At 35.1% G+C, this 20401-nt stretch overlaps 1 protein-coding gene across 1 annotated transcript in view; it reads right to left on the bottom strand.

The window, feature by feature from the left end:
• Positions 1–537: 537 nt before the first annotated feature.
• CLIC4 (CLIC family member 4) overlaps positions 538–20401 on the bottom strand; it is an 86657-nt gene continuing 66793 nt past the window's right edge. The window contains exons 4-6 of the mRNA XM_027109671.1: positions 19230–19336; positions 4754–4935; positions 538–4055 (exon numbers count right to left, since the gene is read on the bottom strand). Coding sequence (XP_026965472.1) covers positions 3891–4055; positions 4754–4935; positions 19230–19336 — 454 coding nt within the window. The 3' untranslated portion in view covers positions 538–3890. The remainder of the gene's footprint in view (positions 4056–4753; positions 4936–19229; positions 19337–20401) is intronic.

Raw genomic sequence — 20401 nt, forward strand, 5'->3', positions numbered from 1 at the left:
CAGGCGGATTCTTAACCACTGTGCCACTAGGGAAGCCCCTGAATTTTATTATTTCTAATAGTAGGTTATTTTGAATTTTTTATGTATGCATCATCTGCAAAGAAGTCATTTGGTCTATTCTTTTCCATTCCTTATTCTTTTTACTGATTTTACTGCATTGGTGTAGGATGCCTCTAATAAAGCAGCTATGGAAAATAGCTGAATAATAGCTGTGACGGAAGGCAATCCTGTTTTATTTCTGACTTTAATGAGAGGGCTTCTGTTTCATATTTATGTATGAAATTTGCTGTAGGTTCTTGGCAGATGTCTTTATTGGGTTAAAAAAAGTTAATCTCTGGTCCTATTTCGCTAAGAATGGGTAGCATGAAAGTTTTTATAAATTATTTTATGCACCTATTGAGATGAACATATGGTTTTCCTCCTTTAATCTACTAAATGTGCTGAATCGCCACTCATGAAAAAAAAGTAGTCTCAAATAAAACACTTTTACCCCAAATTGTTATTTATTTTCATGAGGGGGTAAAAAAGAACCTTGTATGATAGTGAAAATATATTTTATTTTTTAATACAATAGCTGCCAGCAATATACTGGTTCCAGAGACAGAAAAGAAAATACAAGCATTCTATAAGCTTTCATTTTCCTTTTCAACTGATTTAAAGAAAATACTCCAATTCTGTTCAACATTATGATTTGGGGGATTTGAAATTTTTTTCCATGATAAAAATATAATTTTGACAGCCCCAGCCTTAGTAATTTGTAAAGGATGGAATAAAAAAACCCATATATTATAACAATAATGAATGCTTCCCTCTCTTTGAATCAAATACTGATTATAACCAGTGTAAGAAATTGGTTAATCGATAAACTTGATGAAATGTGTATCAAAATGTCCATGAAAAAATACATTTCTATTTCTTCTCATTTTTACCATGTAGATATTTTCTAAATGGATATTTTAAATGCACAGAAACAAAAGCTATCTACATGCAACTCTGGAGAGATTCAAAACAACAGAAGTAAATATGCCTAAATTCTAAAGTCAATCAACTGAGTGTAAGAATAAATGTCAGAAACCTCTTCATTGTATACAGATTGCTCAAGGGTTTAAAGATAGTTGTATTAAAAAATAATAATAAAGGTAGTTGTATAAACCAAAGTTACCAAGAAATAAAATCTTACATGAATTTTATCACTAAAGTCAACAATCCTAGTAAAAGAAAATAACAGAACTGTATAGAAAATCGGCATCTACATTTTTTAAAAAAGGAAGTTACATCAACTGAAACAGTAGACAGCTTTCCAAATGTTGAACACAAAAATTTCTCAGAATCCCTTGGAAATTAGTAAGATCTTCCATTCAGAGTCTAATCTTGTTTAAATGGAACAAAAGGGGTTTAAATGAAGGGGAAAATGATTCAGTAGTTGTAGAAATAATAACAGATGATTTCTACTGTGTCAGCCCATATACTACATGAACTGCCATGAAAACTTTCGTGTCCCAAATCTCCCAAGACATGAAGCTATGATCTTTCCACAAATGTAAGATGGGGTAAAAAGCATATTCTAGGATCATCTTTCTTAGTAGCTTTCGTTCATTTGCCAATCTCAACCTCATCTAATTTCCCTGATAAAGTAATAAGATTTGTCTTTCAACAGAAAAATAATTCTGCCTTCATCAAAATTATAACAGATAGACCTTGCCTTCCTTGGACATCCAGAGAGACAGCCAAGTACAATCAGGGGATAAATTTTTAAAAAGGAGAAGAAGAGAATAAATATCCAAAGTGGAAAACACTTCACAACTGAGTTTCAGAATGTGTTTTTTCATCCGTTTTGAGGACTGTAGCTCTTTCCTCATTAGTCTTCTACTCTGTACCACTTAGTCCACTGTTCACTTGAAATAGACACCCCCACTTCTCTTGAATCTTTTCTATGCTTTAAGCTATGAGGCAAGATTCAATATCACCTGATGCCAAGTTACCACTATCGTAAAAGTAAGTGAAAAGTGAAGATGACTGTCTGTGTATTGGTGCAGAGGTGACATATTCACCCACGGAAGCTACTGCTATAGAATTTCTCAATATATAACCTGATAATGCTTCTTCCTGGAACAAGATAAATCATCATCCAACATTTTATTACAAAAAGGTGGGTACCCAAACTTTTGATCAGCAATAAGGAGTTCTAAGAAAGGTAAAGCAAAGAAATCTCCCTGAGCGAAATGGACACAATATGGAGTTTTTCTTATCTTTCTATACCAAGCTAGTCACTGATAGGTTTAAAAAATGCAGAATGCTTATTAAAAAATCAAGCTGCTTCCATAAAGCCAGTGCTTACTAAACGTTAGCATATCATAGGGAAGAAAACACTGCCATTTTAAAGCAATATACTTAAAATTTCCAAAAGCAGCCTATGAGAAATAGCATTTCTTAAACAGGTTAGGTATAAAAATTACCAAAACATTATTATAGTCACAATCACAGTCTTTGGAGTAGTACATAGAAAGTCTTTTTTTTTTTTTAATGAATAAATACATAGCAAACTTTTGTTTTATTTTCACCAAGTTCATCCTCCCTTGTTACAACACAATTCCTGGTTTAGGACTTCAATTTAAGAAACAAACAAACATGAAGACTGCTATTCCTCAATGTGGCTGTAGGAAAATTTAACTGAAGGAAGTGCAATGATTGAGATTAGGCAAAACTGCAGTCAGTGTGTAGTCACCATCACAACTATAGTTTAGTCCAAAAGAAGTGAACCATCCTCTACCCAAAGTCTAACAGTAAATGGGGGTGGAGTGGTAATCTATGTGTTTTATCTTGTTTTTAATATAGGATGGATAATGCATTCTTTAGATTATCCACATTAAATGTGCTTTAGAAACAAAATTCTACTTGATATTTTGACAAACCCACACTACATTCCTTAGGTTAGTTTTTACATTACTAACCATTGTACTGCTACAGCTAAATCAACTAAATATCAGTGTACGTAGTGTTGCTCAAACGATCTACAAACAGCAAGGCCGATGCCTACCTAAAAAAAGGAGCATTTTTAAAATAAAGGAAGAAAGTAATAATGTTCCAAATGAATGGCACTGGGCAAAATACATATAACCAGTAACATATTTAGACAGAGAGTATCATGTGCCCATTGGTTTCTCTTATATGCATAAAAGGCTTGAAGAAGATCTTGCAAATATTGTTCCTCCCTCTAGACTTTTAGCTTCTACGTAGTGTCAGATATTATAATTGATATGAAGGATAAATGCGTTTAGGCAAAAGTAAAAATCCACATACAAAGTAACATAGCAATATCTGTAGTGACTTTCTGGAGAAGGCTCTCTTCTCTGGTGGTAACATCCTTTAGTACATATCCAGGATAGACTAAATTGAAACAATATTTTGATACAGTAGCAATCCTTTCATATACTCTTACTAAATATTATAAAATTCCAAAAATACATAAATATTCCTTGTACCGTGCATTATGCACCAGTTTGGGCCTGATGAGGTTGTGATTACTATTTTAACAGTTAAACAGTGCACCTCAAAAGTTCTGCCATCTGTACACAGTGAATGGAGACAGTGGTGAGGGCTCTAGAGAGATGGCAAACTGCCTTTAAAGTGAAAAGTTTTTATGGAGTGTCTCCAAATTAGGAGGATACGGGGTAGGGGAGGTAGGCAGGGTAAAAGAATTTTCAAATAATACTGCTTAGGAGTATATATTTAAAGATAGCTACTATACCTTGTCTATCCTTTATCCTAATCTGGAATAACTGCATGTTTGTGCAAAATAAAGTTTCTATTTTATAGGAAGAGGAGCAGTCTGTTAGGAAAAGCATGTTCTTAGGGGAAGATGTGAAGACATCTCTCTCGTAAGTGTTATTTTATTTGGTAAGTCTTTTGGCTACATCACTATATGCTATTTCAACCTCCTTATCACTGGGGCAGGTATTGGTGAACTCATCCCTACTATATGCGTTAGTTAAGTATCTCCAGATGCCGGTCATTCCTTTTGGAATATCAAAGTTGCGATATTTTTTGGCCACCACCTGAAATACAAAGAGATCAAAAATTAACATTTATATGCCATGTCTTATAAACCAGACATATATCTGATTTCAGGGCAAATTAATTCTGTGAATCTCTGAAAACTGCTTCTACCTGAAGTCTGTCACCTTCACTCTAACTAGACTTTTAAATAAGGACTGCACGCTACACCAGAGATTGAGAAGTGTGATGGTCGTCGCAAATGCCTGCCTTGGCCATCCAGAGAAACAGCCAAGTATAATCACTGGATAAATACTTGAAACACACACACACTAGATCTCTGTTTTTCTTGATTTTGATCTTTAATGCACAACCATCCTACACAGCATAGTGTTTCACACAATAAATGCTCAATAAATATTTTCTGCCTTGAAAAGAAAAAGCCAGGTGATCAGAGAACAAAGTTTGATGCTATAAGTCAGTGTAGCCACCACTTCAAAGTTACCTGTTACATCTTTGAATTTTTATGCAGTCGCAGAAAAAAAAAATCCTATTTCTCATATGCCTTGATTTTAAGACATAATTTTCCATTTAATCAACCCTAGGGTGTTTCAACTATTGCCTGAACAACATTAAGTTACACTATTTGGGGGGTGCTAAATAGTGCGTGTCAGAAGATCAGCCAAGTTTTACACAGAGGAAGTGCTGCCTTAGTAAACAGATACTAGGTGTAATAGTGCCCCACATCCTGCAGGCCTACCTTGACAATGTGCAGTTTGGGCAGCAGGTTGCAATCAGCTAGTGTCATTTCATTGCCATCCAGAAATTTACGTGTGGAAAACTTAATGTCCTCCATACTATTCTCATCAATTTCATCGGGGAGGGGAGAATTCAGATATTCATCCAGTTTCTGCAGTGTTTTCAAGAGACCCCTCTCCAATGCTGAAAGAAAAATGGAAATACTCTAAGAAGAAAAACCACCCAAGCCCCAAGTAGAAGCATTACTCCTTCAGTCAATAACTATTTGTCAAATGTTTCTCTGACACAGGAGGACGAAACAGACAAGGTTCCTGCTCTCATGGAGCTTATTTACTTGGGGGAGAAAGATAAGACAAACAAATTTATAGATAAAATTATAGATAAATATTTTAAAAAGCATGATAATTTCAGATAGTGGTATCTATAAAAATTTGTTAATAACTAAATGCCCCATATACAAACACATCATGGCCCAATACAGTTGATATTTAAACTGGGGGGAAAAATGGGTGAGAAAAGGCAAACCTATTATTTCAAATCTAGGAAAGAAAATCTTGCCAAGACAGATTCTTGCCCTCAATTTTAAGTCCTGCTCCCGTAAAAATATTTGGATTTATATCCATGAATTGTGTTAAGAAACTCCAATCTAAGCACTCCACTCCAAGCAGAGAAGCCTGAAGTTTTTGCACTGCCTTAATATTCGTAAGAAGCCAAAAATAGCACTATCTTATAATAACATGAAAAATAGAGGTCAGATTAGAAAGTTCAATTTACAATCTGAATTGGAGGCCTCATTAGCAAAATAGATCAAGATACTATATGTTATAATTCAGAGAGAAGCAGGATGCAGCCACCCTGTATATCTAGAAAGTCAAGGTTAGTGACCCTTAGCAAAGAGGGGATGCGAACATCATTAGAAAGGAATATGAAACTAACGTTAAAAAGACAGATCCTCCCTTATCCCTTTTTGTCTTTTATCCTCTCAACCCACCTTCACCTCCCACTCCCAGAATAGATGAGTTCACACTGATGAGTACAGTACTTGGCCATAAAAGAAAGTTAAAATCATGAGGTGACACTCCATATTAGTTATAACTTTGAATAAAGTTGGATCCATCACAGAAAAAGGCAAAGTTTTACATGCTGTATATTAGATATTTCACCAGCAACATAAATGTCCTAACCTTATACCTCTTCTTCCAAACTGCTCCCACTGACTCATCCCTTGATCCCTTCAAAGTAGTCCAGACAACAGATGGTAGTCTTAGCTAGGTAGGGGCTGTAGGCATTACAAGGATTTTATAAAGTACTGAGGAGATAAAAACCTACCGAGCTTGGAAACCAAACTGAATATGGAAAAAGGAGGACAGAAGTATTCAACAAAATACAAATGGAGGCCCTACTGCATGCCAAGTTTTGTACCAAGCATCGTTAAATTCACTACTGAATAAAACATAAAAGGTTCCTACTCTCAGTTTATATTTTGGGGAATGAAAGTAGTATAGAGAAGCTCATCAACAAAAGATTCCCAGGGTGAACGCTGGTACCATTGCTGAGACATGTACCTTCCTAGAGGAGAAGCAGATTCAGGAAATGTGGAGATGAGTTCAGTATATGCTGACTTTGAGATGTCTGTAAGACACCTGAGCAGCGATGTCCACAGACAGTTGAGTTCTAGTCTGGAACAGACTAGGCTGGGGCAATATATTTGTACGTCCTGAAAGCACAAATGAACGCTGAAGCCATGGAAATGAAGGAGAAGCAGAGGGCCTAGGACAGAACCCTAAGGAACATCACTGACGGTGTTGTGTGAGGCAGATAATACATTTTTGTCATTATTTGGCATTTCATTATATGATTATAGAATAAATACGTATCCATTCTACTGTTAATGGCATTTGTGTTGTTTACAGTTGGGGCTTCTTGTGCAAATCTCTTGGTGTGCATCTATTCATATTCCTATCAAAAATGGAGTTGTGGATGAGATATCTCATACCTGTTAGAATGGTCATAATCAAAAAGACAAGAAATAACAAGTGTTGGTGAGGATGTGAAGAAAAGGGAACACTTAGGCACTGTTGATGGGAGTGTAAATTGGTACAGCCACTGTGGAGAACAGTATGGAGGTTCCTCAAAAAATTAAAAACAGCACTACCATGTAATCCAGCAGTTTCAATTCTGGATATTTATCCAATATGGAAACAAACTAAGTGCCCACTGACAAATGAATGGATAAAGAAAATGTGGTGTGTATACACACACACACATCACATGCATACAATGGAATATTATTAAGCTACAAAAAAGAATGAAATCTTACCATTTGCAACAACACAGATGAAACTTGAGGGCATTATGCTAAGTCAAGTCAGTCAAACAGAGAAAGACAAATACCATATGATCTCACTCATATGTAGACTCGTAAAAGACAAACAAACAAGCTCACAGATAGAGAACAGACTTGTGGTTGCCACAGGCAGGGGGTGGGCAAAATGGATGGAGTGACAATGATGTAATGTATAGCATGGCGACTACAGTTAATAATACTGTACTGCATATCTGAAAGTTGCTAAGAGTTGTAAATCTTAAAAGTTCTCATCACAAGAAAAAAAATTTGTATCTACGTGTGGTGATTGATGTTAACTAGATTTATTGTGGTCATCATTTCACACAGTATACAAATATCAAACCATGTAGTACATCTGAAACTAATAAATGTCAATGATACCTCAGTAAAATTTTTTTTCAATTTTTTTAAAAGGAGATGTAGGTTATAGGGTATGTGTGTGTTCAGGTTTAGTAGAAACTGTGATCAGTTTTCCAAGTTCAGCACAGCAAGCAGCAGTGTATGGATGTTCCAGTTACTTCACATCTTCAACAACATTTGGTATTGTTGGTCTCTTTAATTTTAACCATTCTTGGGTATGACAAATTCGGTTTAACATATTTTCATATTTATTGACTCTTTGGATATACTCTTTTTGTAAAGTGCTGTTTGCTCATTTTTCCTTTGGACTGTCTGTTGTACTGACTTGCAGTCTTTTTATATATGCAGATGCAAATCCTTTGTGGTTATATGTATTATGCATACCTTCCCCCTTTTCACTTGCTTAATGGTGACTTGATGAACGTAAGTTACTAAATCTAATGTAGTCCAATTTATTTTTTTTCTTTTATGATCGGTACTTTGTGTTCAGCTTAAGAAACCTTACCTACTCCCAAATTATGAAGCTATTCCCCATTATCTTCTAGGAGATATATTATTTACCATTCATATTTATATCTACAATCCACTTAGAACTGATTGTGTATGGTGTGAGATATGGATATTTTCTTGACTCTATATTCTGTTCCACTGTTCTATTTGCCTGCCCTTCTGTTAATATCACACTGTTTTAACTATTGTACCTTTATAACAAGTCTTGATATCAGGTAGTGGAAGTTTTCAAACACATCTTTCTTCAAGATCATCTTGGCTATTCTTGGCTCCTTACATTTCCCTAATAAACTGTACAATTAGCATGTTAATTTACACACACACACGCACATGCTGTTGGACTTTTGAATAATCTATAGATTCAACACAACCCCAACTTGAAAACTGGCATCTTTATAATTTTGAGTCTCCCAATCTATGAATATCATTTATTTCTTCTAAATTTTTCTTTTTATTTTATGAAATTGAAAGAAATTTCAATTTCTTTTGTTTTCTATGTAGAGGCCTTGTCCATTTTTGTTAAATTTATTCCTAAATATTTGACATTTTTTATTGTATAAATATTTTTATCACATTTTCTATTGTTTCTTGCTAACATGCAAATACAATTAATTTTTATAATAGCCTCATATGCAACCACCCTGCTAATTCACTTTTTTTATTCTTATGGTTCATCAGTAGATTATTTTAGATTTTCTACATGTACAATTATATTAAGAATAATGACAAATTTATCCCTTCTTTTATAAGTCTCATAGCTTTCATTATAGCTTTTTCTTTTTTCATTATAGCATTATAGCTTTTTCTTGTCTATTATACTGGCCAAGACCTCCAGTACAATGCTAAATAGAAGTGCTGACAGTAAGCATCCTTCTTCAGTTCTCAATTTCAAGAGGAAATCTTTCACTACTCCCCTATTATGGTGCTTGCTGTAACTTTTCTGTAGATTCTGTCAGATTAAGGAAATTTCTTGCTGTATCTTTTTCGCAAATTTTTAAAAAATAAACATCTTAATCATAAGCATTAAATTTTATCAAGCACTTTTTCTGCATCAATTGAAATGACCACATAATTTTTCTTTTATTCTATTATTGTGATAATTCGAATAGATTTGTGAATGTCCAAACAATCTTCCATTCTTGAATTAAACTCAACTTGGTTATGTGCATTATCTTTTCTCATATTGCTGGATTTGGCATATTTTGTTTTAGACTTTTACATCTATGTTTCAGAGAGACTGGCCTGAAAGTTACTTTCTTTTGATGCTTTTGTGTGGTTTGACCTCAAAAAGCAAGTTGGAAAGTATTTCCTCTTTTCTGTTTCCTGGAAGAGTATATGCAAGACTGATGTTACATCTTTCCCAAATGCTTAGAAGAGTGAAGCCATCTTTGTGAAATGGTTTTTAATTATAGATATAAGATGATTCACATCTTGAATCCGTTCTTGCAACAATTTTCTTACACTGTACTTTCTGTAAAATTATGCAATAGTGTTTTCAAATTTATAAGCATAGGGCTTCCCTGGTGGCACAGTGGTTAAGAATCCGCCTGCCAATGCAGGGGACATGGGTTCGATCCCTGGTCCGGGAAGATCCCACATGCCGCGGAGCAACTAAGTCTGTGCGCCACAACTACTGAGCCTGGGCTCTAGAGCCCGCAAGCCACAGCTACTGTGCCCACGTGCCTAAAGCCCGTGCTCTGCAACAAGAGAAGCCACCTCAATGAGAAGTCCACACACTGCAATGAAGAGTGACCCCCGCTCACCACAACTAAAGAAAGCCCAGGCGCAGCAACAAAGACCCAACGCAGCCAAATATAAAAATACATTAAATTAATTTTTTTAAAAAATTTATAAACATTGTCATAATATCTTCCAAAAGTCATTTAAATGCAAGATCTGTAGTAATCCCCTTTTATTCCTAATACTGGTTATTGCTGCCTTCTCTCACTTCTTAATTTTTCTTGTCAAGGATTTATCAATTTTCTTATTAGACTTTTCGAAGAACTAACTTTCAGCTTTCCAAATCCTGTCACATGTTTTCTTTTCATAAAATTCTACTTTTAGTATCTCATTCCTTCTACCTTCTTGATTTGCTGATCTAACTAAACCCCTGAGGTGGATACTTTAAGGTTACCAATTTTTAGCTCTTCTTTTTGCCATTCATTCATTCATTCATTTGGCGGCACCAGGTCTTTGTTGCAGCAGGCAGGATCTTTAGTTGCAGCACACGGAATCTTTTTAGCTGTGGCATGCAGGATCTAGTTCCCTGACCAGGAGTCGAACCCAGGCCCCCTGCATTGGGAGCACAGAGTCTTAACCACTGGACCACCAGGGAAGTCCCTTCTTTTTTCTAATATATGCATTTAAAGCTATAAATTTTCCTCTAAACACAGCTTTAGTGGCAGCATATAAATTTAGACATGCTATATTTTCATCATGTTATTCTTCAACCTATGGGTTATTGAGAAATGCACTGCTTAATTTTCAAACATGTAGAAATTTTCCAGCTGTACTTTTGTTACTGATATCTAGCTTTTCTTTGTGGTCAGGGAAAATATTCTATATGATTTCAATTTCCATTTTTTGGAAAATTTTTCAGATTTGCTTTATGGCTCAGCTTTACAGTCAATTTTGTGTTCCATGTGCATTTGAAAAACAAGGGTATATTCTGCAGTTGTGGGGCACAATGAGATTAAATTTATATATCAATGAGATTAATTTTTTCATTGTATTATTCAATTCTTCTGTATTCTCACTGAATTTTTCTTTTTGGCAGATTCTAAGTTACTAAGGGAGTAAGTTAAAATCTCCCACCGAGATTGTGGATTAGTTTATTTCTCTTTTAGCTCTGTCAATCTGGTTTATATATTTTGAGGGTAGTTATTTGGTTACACAAATTTAGAATTATTTTATTTTCCTGGTAGGTTAATCTTTTTAAATCAGTCTGAAACATGTTTCATTATCTCTTGCAATGATTCTTTCCTCAAAGTCTACTTTGTGCAATGTCAGCATAGTTTTGCCAACTTTCTTTTGGTTAGTATTTACACCATTTTACGTTCAACTTTCCTGGGTCGGTCAGCCTATCTGTCTGTCTATTTATCTATTGGTGTGTATTTCAAATGTAGGAGGGAGGGAGGGAGGGAGGGAGAAAGAATTCCTTCTTGTACATAAGCAACACATTTTTAATGCAGTTAGGAAACTCTGTTTTCTACTTGGAGTATTTGAATCATTTACATTTAACGTAATGACTACAAACTTTGGTTTAGAACTGCCATCATACGTTTGTTTTCTATTTGCCCTCCTGTTCTGTGTTCTCTTCTTCTTTCTTGCCTTCTTTTGGATTAAGGTTTTTTTTAATTATTATTCATTTCCCCCTCTACTTGTGTATCATACTTTAATATAATTTTTGAATTTTATTTATTTTTTTATACAGCAAGTTCTTATTAGTCATCATTTTATACACATCAGTGTATACATGTCAATTCCAATCGCCCAGTTCATCACACCACTATCCCCACACCCCCGCAGCTTTCACCCCTTGGTGTCCATACATTTGTTCTCTACATCTGTGTCTCAATTTCTGCTCTGCAAACCGGTTCATCTGTACCATTTTTCTAGGTTCCACATATATGCCTTAATATACGATATCTGTTTTCTCTTTCTGACTTATTCACTGTATGACAGTCTCTAGATCCAACCACATTTCAACAAATGACCCAATTTCGTTCCTTTTTATGGCTAAGTAATATTCCGTTTTATATATGTACCACATCTTCTTTATCCATTCATCTGTCGATGGGCATTTAGGTTGCTTCCATGACCTGGCTATTGTAAATAGTGCTGCAATGAACATTGGGGTGCATGTGTCTTTTTGAATTACGGTTTTCTCTGGGTATATGCCCAGTAGTGGGATTGCTGGATCATAGTATCACACATTCTTTTGCTAGACTTTGTTTCCTTGACTTACTAAAGCTTAATTATAACTTTTACCACTTCCAGGATAATGCAAGGACCTTAGAACACTCTAACTGTATTTAATTTCCCTCCTGTCTCACATGCTACTATTGTTTGTGTATTAATTTGACTTTTTTTTTTTTGGACTGCATTGGGTCTTCATTGCTGTGCACAGACTTTCTCTAGTTGCGGTGAGCGGGGGCTACTCTTCGTTGTGGTGCGCAGGCTTCTCATTGTGGTGGTTTCTCTTGTTGCGGAGCACGGGCTCTAGGCACGCGGGCTTCAGGAGTTGCAGCACACGGGCCCTACACGGGCTCAGTACTTGCGGCTTGTGGGCTCTAGAGTACAGGCTCAGTAGTTGTGGCGCATGGACTTAGTTGCTCTGTGGCATGTGATATCTTCCCAGACCAGGGATTGAACCCATGTCCCCTGCATTGGCAGGTAGATTCTTAACCACTGTGCCACCAGGAAGTCCCTGGACATATATTTTAAATCCCAGAAGACACTACTGTTCTATACAGACAGTATTCATTTATATTTTATATTTATACTACTCTTTGCTTTCCCTTCCTTCCTGCACCTCTGGGTGTTCATCTGAAATCATTTTCCTTCTGCCTGAAAAACTACTTTTAGTATTTTGTTTAGTGTGAGTCTGCTGAGATGAATGTTCAGTTTTTGTTTATTTGAAAATGTCTATTTTGCTTTTACCATTTAAAATTCATAAATAAAAAACTAATATATTAATCATTACATTCTTATAGTAATTTTCAGTTGAAAAACTTGGTGAACATATGTTAAGAGAACTGATTCTCAGAGCAGCCATGGGACATAGGATGGGTAGATATTATCCTATCTTATAGATACTGAAATAAAGAAGAGACTTTGCCTTTTCTCAAAATCAAAGAAAGGAGATCTGACACGTTGGAATTCGACTTGTTACGACTACCTGAAATTATAAATTGAACTGTGAATTTTAGAGGCTCACAGAAGAGGCAGTAAGAGAAAGCTGACTGGTCAACAAGTATACGGATCCAGGGCTGTAAATATAAATGTCACATCTTGAGGCAAAAATAAAATATTTGGATGTGTTTGCTTTCACTTTTGGAGGGTATTTCATGGCTTACAGAATTCTAATTCGTTTTCTTTTAACTCTTTGAAGATCTCATAACACTGTCTTCTGGATTCACTGTTTCTGTTAAGAATCAGTGCTCAGTCTTATTGCTTTTACCTTGAAGAGCTTTCTTTCTCTCTGCCACTCTTAAGATTCTACCTCTGGTATTCAGCAATCTGACTATGATCTATACAGGTATAGTTTTATTTGTCCTGCTTGGGTTTTGTAATGCTTGACTCCATGGCTTGTTATCTCTCATCAGTTTGGAAAATTCTTGGCAATTATCTAGCTATAGCTTCAATTCCATTTTCTCCTCTTATTCTGGGATTCCAGTTATACACATGTCAAACTTTTTTATTGTGCCCCACATGTCTTGCACTCTTTTCTGTGGTTTGTTTTTTTTTGCTGGATTTGTCTTTTTATCTCTCTGTGCTTCCATTAGCTATTTCCTTCTGACCTATCTTCATGTTCACTAATACTTTCTCACCATTGTCTACTCTGTTAAATTCATCTATTGAGTTCATAATTTCAGCAGATATTGTATTTTTAAATTCTAGAACTTCCATTTGATTCTTTTTTATAATGTCCAGTCCTTTGCTGTAATTTTCACCTTGTTCTTTTACTTTTGAATATATATAAGTTATTTTAAAGTATCTGATAACTGAATACCTTGTAGTTTTTAAAATGGTTTCATAAAATGTATTAGTTGTATTCAGTCCTTGATATGGGTACTTTCTATTACTATTAGATTTTTAAAGCTGGTAAATTTTTAAACTTAGAGCTGGTTTATATTAAAATGATAGTCTACTAAGTCATGAACTTCTTTCTTCATATTCTTGTTAAAATTAATGCATCGTTCTTGCTCCCCAACCGTACTATATGTTCTTTGAAGGTAAAGTCTGTGTCTTGTGCTTCTTCTTCTGCATATCCCCTTAAATTCATGGCACTTTACCTCAGCATATGGTGGACACTTGGTCAATGTCTGGAGCAGACTGAGAAAGGCCAATAGTTAAGTATAAGAGTTTTGAGTTTCATAAATGTATGAAGTTCAAAAGGCAATTAGGTGAAAATGTAGAATAGACACTTTTCAAGTCAGATGATTGAAGATATTTATACTTGACTTTTATATCTTCGTGGGAAGCTGAGAATAAGGTAGGTACTACATATTACTATAGAGCACGTAGCCATTTAAAAAATGTAAAAAAGAACTGGTAATATTTTTTACCTAGGTAAATATCAAACAAATTGGAATGTGTTATGCCAAGTGATAGACAACAAGATTAAGATCAAAGAACTACCTGTTTTATTAACAGAAAGTCGCTCTAGCCACAGCCAGGATCAAGCTAGTTTATTTCTTAGAGAAAATAGTTAAGAAACAGGCCAATAGAACCCAGTAAAATAAAGTTGACGAGTTAGGGGAGCTTAACTGCAACTGGGGAAGTGACAGGGAATCAAGCCATTTAAAGATAAAAGATCAAAAATACAAAGACAATAAATATAACCTTTTATTAATTACATACAAGCTGTTAATAATGCATGCAGTCAGCTGAAATGTAAAGTTTATAAATTAACAAGAAAATGCAATGTGAGAAACAGCTACGTTAGTAAGGAGTCCAGGGCATGATGGAAAATTTTCACGGTTGCACTTAAAAAGAAAAAAAGGAGACAGCAGAATCTCAGGACTGTAAAAGAACAAACTTTTAAAGATTCAATATGCTTCCCGTCAAAAGCAGTGAATACAAAATAAACACATATTAGATATAAGGACTTGTTCTTTGATCAGATTACAATGAACAGGATCATGACCTATAAGGAAGACAATACTGAATTCAAACACTGAAATAATGTCTCAAATGGCACTTGAGTGGTATAACAAGTGCAAGCAAGTTTATGATCTCTGATCTACTGTAAATTAATCCTTTTCCTGAATTAATTCTCAAAAGTATCCAGTAGAGAAATAAAATATTCTAAATTTCCAAGGTTTATAACATACAACGCTTATGATCCTAGCTGTAAGGCATGGACTAAAATTCAGAAGCTAGCAGAACATTACAATTACTGCTCTATAATTTTGGACGTAGCAAAGTACCTGCAATGAAGTTGAACTGCTGTACTCGACCAGAGTGTTAGTGATTTTTCATAGTTAAGAATGTCAGGAAAAAAAAAAAGAATGTCAGAGTAAAGGGTATATTAATGAAAACAAAGAATGCTGAATTAGTTTGATACAATTTTTATGTATCAAACTAAGGAATGGACAACAAAACAAAGAAAAACGAGGTAACAAAGTCTTAAAGACAAACCATCACAAAGGAATGTGAAACTGGTTAAAATAAAGAAAATGTCAAGATTAACCACTAGAAGGCAGTAGCAGTCCATCAAAAAGTAGCTCTTTTTTTTTTTAAGCTCCTTTTTTTTTTTTTTGGAGTATAATTGCTTTACAATGGTGTGTTCGTTTCTGCTTTATAACAAAGTGAATCAGTTATACATATACATATGTTCCCATATCTCTTCCCTCTTGCTAGCTCCTTGTCTTTTGTAATTAAAAAGTAGCACTATTATTCTCTAATACCCCTACTGTAGTAATGCCGTATCTCTAAGGAGGTATTTCAAAAGTTCTCAAAAAAATTACTAAGTACCCCAGAGGCCATACAATCAGTTTTTAAATTAACTGTGAAAATCAAAATATTAACACATACTCTCTCTCTTACACAGACACACACAAACACACCAGGGTCAGAAGTGTGGGGAAATGAATACTTTCACATTAGTGGGAATAAAAACTATTATAGTCTTTGGAGAACAAAACCTTTTGACCTATTTGAAATCTAGCACAAGGACACTGGCAGCACAGTTTGTCATAATAAAAAACTTGAGGCAATCTAAATGTCTATCAGTAAGGAAATAGTTAACTAAAAATCCATATTATGGAATATTAAGCAGCATTTCTAAAACATGAGGTAGATCTACATTTTGATATTAAAGTATTTCTACCATATAGTACATGATAAAGATAACTGAGGAATGTGTGTATATATATATATATATATATATATATATATATATACACATAAATACACATTTAAGTACAATGTGTGCATAGAAAAAAAGAAGGATACATACTAGCTGCTGGGGAAGAGTTTATATGATATGACTAAGAAGGGGCACTGAAATTTTATTAATTTCTGTATTATTTTAACTTCTTCAAAAAGCATGCATTATTCTACTACTTGTATAATTTGAATGAGTAAAAGCGCAAGGCAAAAAGCATTAAATGTAACAAGACAGTTACTGTTGTAGAAAAACAATATAATTTACAGTGAAGAAAAAAATTATGAGCACTTACATGGACAAAACTATATTTTAAAGCTACTGCTAGTTTTAATAAAAGGGTAATCTTACACAAGCAATTTTTAAATGCCAGGTAACACATCAGTGGAAAACAGGGAGAGGTAATAAGTATTTAAACATGATTAAATACCCAACGCAGTCTCATTGCTACAATGATGAACAACCATCCTCTGATTCCACACACTTTTCCGGAGAGAGACAGAAAGAGAGAGATGGTTGGAGAGAGGGAGGCAAGTAGGGAGGGAGAATAAATCTTGAATAAAAAGGAACCGATCAGAATCTAAAGATTCCTTGCCTCCATTTAAAAGTGTGAATTGGGACATTATGAAATATGTCTCGGAGGCTATAATGGCAGATTTCATCACTGCTAAATTCACTGATCTCTTAAGAATATTATAAACATCAACAGACTAATAAATTATCTATTAGTTACATTTGGGAGCTTAATAAGTTATATAAATGAATGAAATCACAGAACTGAAAAAAACTTAGGAGATCTGGGACAGGTCATAATGAACCCATCCCATAAAAGGAATTACCCATTAATTTCTCTTTTAATGCTTCAAAAAAAACAAGCTGTTACTCCCAATCACCTCAGACATGTTACCGAAAGAATTATATGTTTTATCTATCTATCTATCTATCTATGTTTCCTTTCATTTATTTTATTCTTTAAATCATACTTGCTTACTCTGTACCCCAATATAAGCATTGGCCCTTCTCTTTCACTTTCACTAGCCCAATTGCTATAGCATCTAGGCAGCTAATCCCTTACTTAGATAGAATTAGCTCTTAAAAGGTCTTAAAATTGTCCAAACACATTGGCTTTTGTAAAACATTTAATAGGTTTTTAAAACTAATCAAAGGCTTGCCTACTCTGATTTACCATGTAAAATGACAAATCCATCTTCATGTAAGTTGTTTATTGTTTGGGGGAATTAGGAGGTGGATGACTAAGGCTTATTTAAGGCATTTAATTGCACTGAACAGACAGATAAGAGACCTGCAACAAACATACATAAGGGAGACCCGTTAAGCTCCAAAGTGATTTGGAATACTGTTTTCTAAAGTCCCAAGGCAGTGACAGGCCACTGTGGGGGGAAGTTGCTTGGTAACTGGAATTCTTATTTACCAATAGGTAATTTAATGTAAAAAGCCTTCTAAATTCTGCACTGTGTAATCCATTATGTTGTTTGTTCTTATTGGTTACAGCATTCTAAGGACAGTAAGTGTAGGTGGCTACTTAAGACAGTAACAAATTGATAGGAAAAAATAGAACACAAAGTTATACTTAAATGAGTCACTTTCTCCCCTATTCTCTACCCCCATCCCATCCCTCAAAGCAATTGGTTTTGTTGGGGTTTTTTAAGCAAACACATTTTATTTCCCTCTCCTCCCCACCAAGTGTCAAAATAAATTCAACCACCCTCTAGTTTCCAAAAGCCACACAGAGAAATAAAAACATTATGACTTTAACTACGAGAGTTCAAAGAATTATGCAGCAAGAGCATCTGGGTGTAAAAAGAACAGTCACCTGCAGGAAGGAGGGTAGAACAGAAAAGATACTGTCTGTGGATAGGAGGGGCTCCAGTATAACTGTTTACCTAGTATATAAAATTCTCAGACAGAAACAGTAGTCAGAAAGAAAAGCCAATTACTAAGGAAAATTGCTCCCAAACTAAGGCGGCTACTGAAACACACTTAATAAGCCAGGCCTGAGCACTAAGGTTTTCCCTTTTTTCCCTTCACTATAGAAAAAATAAAAGCCTGAATAGCTTGGAAATCTACCCACTGAAATAACAGAAGGAAATCAGCAAATGTTTCAATTTTTTAAAATGTTTATTCTTGCTTAACCAGCACTGATATTTTTTCCCCTTTGGTATTCTTGCTCATTTGCTGCCATAAACTCTACCCAAAGAAATCCAGCCAAGCTACCAGAGTCTAAAATTATGATGGATTATAGTGTCTTCAGGAGTTGGCTCTTTGGTTATTATTGTTACTTTTAATTAAACACTAATGCTCTCTCTATATAGTTTTCCCCAGGAAGAACAATGCTTAACACCCTAAAGAGAAGAAAAGGGGAAATGACTGAATGGTGTCATTAAGACAAGGTTCATTAAATGGGACCTCTTTCTAAGAGGCTTCCCTTTACTATATGTAAGTTTGGTAAATGAAATAATAAGATAGTGTCTTTTAATAAATAAAAGAAGGAAGTTGCATCTGTACTACCTAAACAATTCTCACCATGAAAATATGACTTGAAACTAAAATCTTAATTTTAGGATATGGAGAAATTTGGAAGGCTGGTGAGTCCAAATCTCTCTTAGAGCAACTCCAAAAACTGCTCTTAAGGGTAATTAGCACAAAAATCCACCCAGGCTGACTTCAGGTTGCTGGCACAGATAATAAACAAAGATTTGGAAACAGTTTAAATTGCACTGTATCCACCTATTCCAACCTCCTCAACCACCCAGGCCACTGTTCCTGAGGCCGTAGTTTTCTGTATAGCTCCCTTAGTGGTAACTTCTCAGAAGAATATGAGAACAAATTTATTCAATAAACATTTTATCACACATCTACTTTATGCTAGGCACGGTCCCACTAGCAAGAAACAGAGAAAAAAGCAATTTAAGGACTTACCCTGGTTTATCCTCAAATCTCTGATGAACTCTGAAAGCCAGTTTTTGATACTTATGGGAATGTCTGGCCTCCAAAGTAATCATTTATAATCACTGTCATAATAGGGGGTTTTGGTCTTTGTTCCTGTTTTTGTTTTGTTTTGGGGTATTTTTGCGGGGAGGGGGGAATGGTTCTACAGTGCTAATTCAATCATTTGGGTTTTTTTACCTTCATTAGCCTCTGGCCTTGAATTCTTGATATATGCAGAGAATTTGGCAAAGATGTCCATTCCAGCGGTATTTGATTCTGGGTGTTTTGGTGAAAGCTTTAAGTACCTAAATGAAAAATGTAATAACGGATTATAGATCCTCCAAAGATACATTAGCATAAATTCTCTCAATCAAACCATTGTGCTAGCAGTTACTAGACATCTTTTAACGGTTATTACTCTAAGAAATGCCATCATCTGTTTTCCATGATATTTTTAAGATGTGTTTTTTCCTTAGGAAACAAAGTTCTACACAGTGTTTTTGTTCACATATTAATATTCTTGGCAACCAAAGCTCATCCACACTCCACCTCCATTTTATAAATTAGAATGCTGGGGAAACAGTCTACTTGTTCAGACTTGTGCCAAGCCCATGGGCGTCTTAGAAAGAGAACTCTAGAGCAGAGCTGTCCAAGAGAACGTTCTGTGATGATGGAAATGTTATATATTTGAATTGTCCAAGATGGTAGCCATTAGTGACTTGTGGTTATCTGAATATGAATTTAAATTAATCATAATAAAGTTAAAATTCATTTCCTCAGTTACACTAGCCACATTTCAACTGTAGAGCCTTCTCAAATAGGAATGCCAAACAGACAGATCTTGGGTATGCCACACACTGAGCCAGCCATGTAAAGCAGTACCACAGAACCCTGACAGGAGGAAGAGTCTAAGCTGCCCAAGCACAGATTAAGGACAAAAACAGCAGGAGGCCGATCATTCACTTTCCTACACTCAGGATTTTCCAAAACCGCCCATATATTAAATATTGTAAGGGTGACAATGAGCAACAGAAAAATAAGACATCAGGAATTTTGCTAACAAGTGCTCTGTTGTGTTGTTACAAAGTCTTTCTACTTTGAGAAAAGACATTCATGACACAACAGCTTTTTTAAAAAAACACACACAAATGTGTATGTCATATACTTAAATTTTCAAACACACATACCCAATGTTTATTTCTTCCTCAAATTGGAAAATACATATGAAAAAGCCCAATTCTTTACTTCTCCCTTCGGCAGAGCTTGTATCAGCTCCAGGGAGTCAGGACTAGAGAAGTCCAGACTCTTGAGCACCACTTTAGGGAAGACTGATCAGCTTAAAAGCCCTGCAAAATGGGCTGGGGGCCGGT

This window comes from Aethalodelphis obliquidens, unplaced genomic scaffold, assembly GCF_003676395.1.
Source record: "Aethalodelphis obliquidens isolate GAN/ISIS:26980383/991018 unplaced genomic scaffold, ASM367639v1 scaffold9, whole genome shotgun sequence".
NCBI classification, from domain to species: Eukaryota; Metazoa; Chordata; class Mammalia; order Artiodactyla; family Delphinidae; genus Aethalodelphis; species Aethalodelphis obliquidens.